The sequence below is a fragment of the Condylura cristata genome, unplaced genomic scaffold, assembly GCF_000260355.1.
Source record: "Condylura cristata isolate star-nosed mole 26May11 unplaced genomic scaffold, ConCri1.0 scaffold00011, whole genome shotgun sequence".
NCBI lineage: Eukaryota > Metazoa > Chordata > Mammalia > Eulipotyphla > Talpidae > Condylura > Condylura cristata.
Window position 1 is genome coordinate 38,070,947 of NW_004567112.1, and position 4,807 is coordinate 38,075,753.

At 46.6% G+C, this 4,807-nt stretch overlaps 1 protein-coding gene across 1 annotated transcript in view; it reads right to left on the bottom strand.

The window, feature by feature from the left end:
* SLC29A3 (solute carrier family 29 (equilibrative nucleoside transporter), member 3) overlaps positions 1–344 on the bottom strand; it is a 34,139-nt gene extending 33,795 nt beyond the window's left edge. Inside the window, exon 1 of the mRNA XM_004681070.2 lies at positions 6–344. Within this exon, the coding sequence (XP_004681127.1) occupies positions 6–344 (339 nt within the window). The remainder of the gene's footprint in view (positions 1–5) is intronic.
* Between the last annotated feature and the right edge of the window lie 4,463 nt (positions 345–4,807).

Here is a 4,807-nt window from a genome sequence, read left to right on the forward strand (position 1 = left end):
GTGGCTGGGCTGGAACAGTTGCGGAGTTTGAATACCCAGTACTCCTTGGCAGTGACAAAGAAGTTCCAAGGCAGTAGGCCACCAATGCCCAAGCTGAAGAAGATGATGTAGGCACCATGGAAGTGGTCCTCGGGCCTTTGTAGGACAGGTGGCGGGTGGTCCAGCAGCTTCTCAAGCAGCGCCTCCTCATCTGCTAGGGTGGAGGGGCTTGCAGTTCTGTAGGTGGAGTTTGAACTGTGATGGAAGTTGTCCTCCGAGACAATGGCCACTGTTGAAGCAGCAAGAGAAACAAAAAGAGGACAGGTGGTGAGAAACAGGCCGATCACAGCTGGAGACTCACCCATCCTACCCTGTTGCCCCCCAAGCCTGGGGTCTCAAGGGCCACCGAAACACAGCAATAAAGGTCAGAGAAAAGCAAGATGTCAGAACTGTAAATAACCTCAGGCAGGGTCACTCCACTCGGGCAAGTCCCTCTTTGGGGACGGCACAGGTGCAAGTATGGGGCCGGCTGGGAGGAAGCCAGTAAGGCAGACCAGAGACTGTGGTAAACAATTCAGGTAGACAAACTGGGTCTCAAAGATGTAAAATTTCTCTGCAGTCACATAAAAAGGAATTAGGCCATGATGTATACTCTCTATACTCTTTTCAATGTTGTAAGAAAAGTAAAGAGTAGGGAAGTGTGTCGAATACGCCACTGTTTGTGCAGGTATGTGGTGGACAGGGAGGAGAATATACACAGTGTGTGTGTGTGTGTGTGTGTGTGTGTATCTTCTAAGACACATAAGACATTTCATTTCTCAGAGTGGTTTTTCCTGAGAAGGGACAGGGAAGGAGAGGACTTCACTGCATATTCTTTTGTGACTTTTAAATTTTAAGTGATATAAATTTATTTCCCATCGCCAAATAAAATGATAAAGGCATTAAAATTCAATTCAATTACTTTTATTTGCCCAGAGATGACTCCAGAAGCCATGCCCTCGTTTCGTTTGTGGGAAAAGAGAGATCCAAAGAGCAGAAGATCCCAGAGCAGTTAAGTGGCCAAGTCTAGGCCTGCAGTTCCTGCCTGTTCACCACATCCCACCAGGAGAAAGCCACCCCAAATCCGCGGTAGCCCCTCAGACAAAGGGGAGACTCTAAGTTGCCAGTAATTGTTGCCAATATGCCCACAGTCAAGTCCTGCTGGTCTGAGCCTCAGTTTCCCCATCTGCAAACCCAAGGGAAGCCTCTCTGCAATGTTTTTGCAATAACTGGCTGGCAAAAACAAACATCAGCCTCTTCCTCAGCATCCTGGGCTTTGTCACCTGGCTGAATCTGGCTGTGAGGTAGCATGCCTACTTCTGTGCCCTATGTAGCACCCAGGATGTGGCAGCAGCTTGGTAAATGGAAACAGTTCCCTAATGCTGAGGATGGGACACTCCAGTTCCTTCTGCAGGAGCTTCTTCCCCTAACCCATAAATCAAAAAATAAATGCATTTCAGCTCACATAAGAGGCTAAGCCTAATTCAGCATTTTCCCCTGGTTATCTGGGCATAGCACTTAGCTGCTATTTTAGGAGCGCGTCACGATATTCCTCAGAATTAGGCAGAACAGGAATCATTGCCTCATTTCTCCATATGTAAAGAATATGGCCATAAAGGTACTTTATTTGTCCTGTCAAGACACAGGACTTTTCTCCCCTACCCCTCATTTAATTGACAGTCAATTAAATTTAGACCGGACAGACTAGTAACAGGAAGAACATGCTTAATTATATACACATGGAAAATCTACATGGATGTAAATTCTAAAGTATATGAAGAAAATGAGGGTATTTATCCTGGGCTAAGGAATGGGACAGGGATCCAGAACTCCAACAAGGGAAGAGGGTGATTCATATGACAAAGACCAGGTGCTCTGTAATTACATGTTTGTCTTGCCATACAGGTAGGTTTCTCTGACAGAAAGGTTATACCTGGTAAAAACCCTAATTCTGGTAAGACTCCAATTTTCATTCTTCTAGGTAGTTAAGGGAGTGCAAACATTTCTCTTGAATATGGAGGGCTTCCACTTGGGCAGGACTGTTCTGGAGACCTAGGGGAGGCCTGGCCTTCAAGTTCACATTCAAGCAGTAAGAATTCTCAGTAGTTAAAATTAAATCCAGTACTCATGTGTGCCAAGACCCACACCTCGCAGTAGAACTGAGCAATAGGCTAGTACCGTAGGTATAACACCCATTTCACATGTGAATAATCTGGGGCAGAAAAGGCTGAGTATTTTAGTGGCAAATGTCATGTAACATATACACACTTTGATTTTCACTGTTGCACATCTGAAACTTTTTTAAAATGTTAATTTATTACCCAAATAACCTAAAAATGTTTAAATTTTAGAACTCCTTTTTTATTTAATAAAAAATGAAATATTTATAAAGCATTATATAAATATAAAATTAATAAATTTACTATTGCATCCAAATAAACTTTTTGACAGTTTTGAAGCATTCTCTTAAATAGGAAAATGTCTGCATCACCAGAACACAATGCCTTTAACATTGCACTAGCAAATTAATCTTTGTTGAATTTTAAAAAAATCTTCCCTAGCCATAAAATGAACTACAAAATGGTCAGTAATTAAAAGTTTAAGAATTTATTGTGTTGTTCCATGAGATCATGAATCACTTATAGTTACTCAAAAAGTATAAAACTATTGTAGTTTGGTTTGGCTGTCAACTGAAATTCTCAGAATAAAGTTTCTTAAAGACGAAAAAAAAAAAAAAAGTTGAGTAATATGCCCAAGATCAAACAGCAACCAACTGGCAAGAATGAAGTTAGAGGCCCTGGTGGCGAAATGGGTTAGGACATAGCACTGCAAGCTGGCCGCGGCTGCTTCATGTGAGTTCGATCCCTGGCCTGGAGGTGACCCACATGGCAGAGCAGACCTCTCCTGACCCGCCTGCTGCTCCCCTCAGCAGTGTACTTCGTTGATCTGTCTGTTTTGCTCCCACTCTGTCTGTGGTGAAGCCTCTCACCACCCCTGCACCTCTGGCCTGTACCCTAGTTCTGTATGCACAAATAAATAAATCTTAAAAAAAAAAAGATGAATGAAGTTACAGGCTGAGTCTGAGGCCCATGTGGACACCCAGCTACAGTGTTAACATATGCCCCCTGGCTGCAAGGACAGACTTTTCTGAAGGCCTCACAGAGCAAAGTCAGCACCCCAGGGCACCCACAACGGTGTTTGCTGAATGAATGGGTGCTGTGGGGCCAGGATGTTCTCTCTTCTACTGGGGGTAGGCAGGAAGGCAGCTGCTGGATGACCAGGCCTGGAGCATCCCACATGGCAAGTCCTTTTAAACTCCTGGTTGAGCAGTCTTTTCCAAGCCCCGCACCAATGAAAGACAGTCGGCACAATAGAAGGTGTGTAAAAACATGCACACAATTTCTGAATTAGTATTTAAAAACATAAAAGAATAAAAAGTTCATTATGACCAACCAGGGCAGCAGACAAACGGCAAGAGGATCTTTCTAGATACTCCAGCTAGGGTGGGTGCAGGAGCCCACACTATGGCCCTTTTCTCAGTTCCAGACATCTATTTGTCCTGGACCATTCAGCCTTGACCAAGCTTCTTAAGGAGCTAAGAATTTTCTCTGACCCAGGTCACAGGCCTGGGCACTGGAGTGAACAGTATTATTACTCTTAATGAAAGCTAGCTGCTGGCTTTGGATTAAAAAAGAAAGTAAAGGAAGGTAGGGAAACACCCTCAGCCACCCCAGCGGGCTGGCTGTGGTCTGGTGTGTAACATATTCCTCAGCACCTGCAGGAACTGGCCTGGCTGGGCCCTACTCCCTCCTTCTGTGACCTGGAGCCATGGGTGACCCCAAAAAAGAAGCAAACTTGGTGTTGGGAGTGATCAAGTGCAGAGATTTACTGAGAGACTGGATAAGGGCAGTAATAAATTAGGCCTCACATCCAATCAAATGGGCCTTGTATCCAATCAACTGGGCCTTGCATCCTGGATGGGACTAGCTGAAGGTGATAATGAACTGGGCCTCACAGCAAGGACACAGCCATGAGTCACCCCTTTGAAATCTGGCTTAGGACCTATATAGGAGACCCTTCTCCCCATAGGGCTGGCAGTAGCTTCGGACCCCACTCTAGGGGCTCTGTCTCAGCTGCTGTCCCCGAGCAATAAACTGCTTGCTCAGCCTTTCTGCCTCACACCTTCCTTTCTTGCAGCTGGTCGCAGTTGGGACAAAACACTTGGGGGCCCCAAAGTCCCTACAGAGCATCTCATCACTTGCCACCACCATCTGCACTGGGATCTGGGTGCTGTTCCCAAGGAAGTTTCAGACTTGAGCTAAGTCAGTCTCCCCATGGGCCTTAATTTCCTCATCTGTGAAATGGGTACAGGAGCTGGTGAAGTGAACCTGTGGGATAGCACTGCTGGAAAACAGAACCTTCCAGAGGCTCTGGAAGAATCGGCGGGGGGTGGTGGACACCCTCAGCCTCAAGCTCCCCAAGAGTCAGCAGCCTTCTAGCAACTTGAGCTGAGTTGTCATATCAGGTCCCCATATCCCGGTGGTGATTCTAGCTTCAGGAAATCCAGGAAGAGAGAAAAGAATCTGGGAGAGAAAGACAGAAGTCATGGGGTGAGGGGTGTGCAAGAAGGAAGAGGCAGGAACGGGGTACAGCAGGAACGGCCGCTGAGGGGAGACTCTGGGCAGGGCTGGGGTCCGAGGCTGCCGGAGCGGCTGGAGGCGCGAAGGGAAGGCCGCCCGGAACGCGCGCCAGACCCAGAGCCCCGGGCCAGGCCCGCGCCAGACGTCCG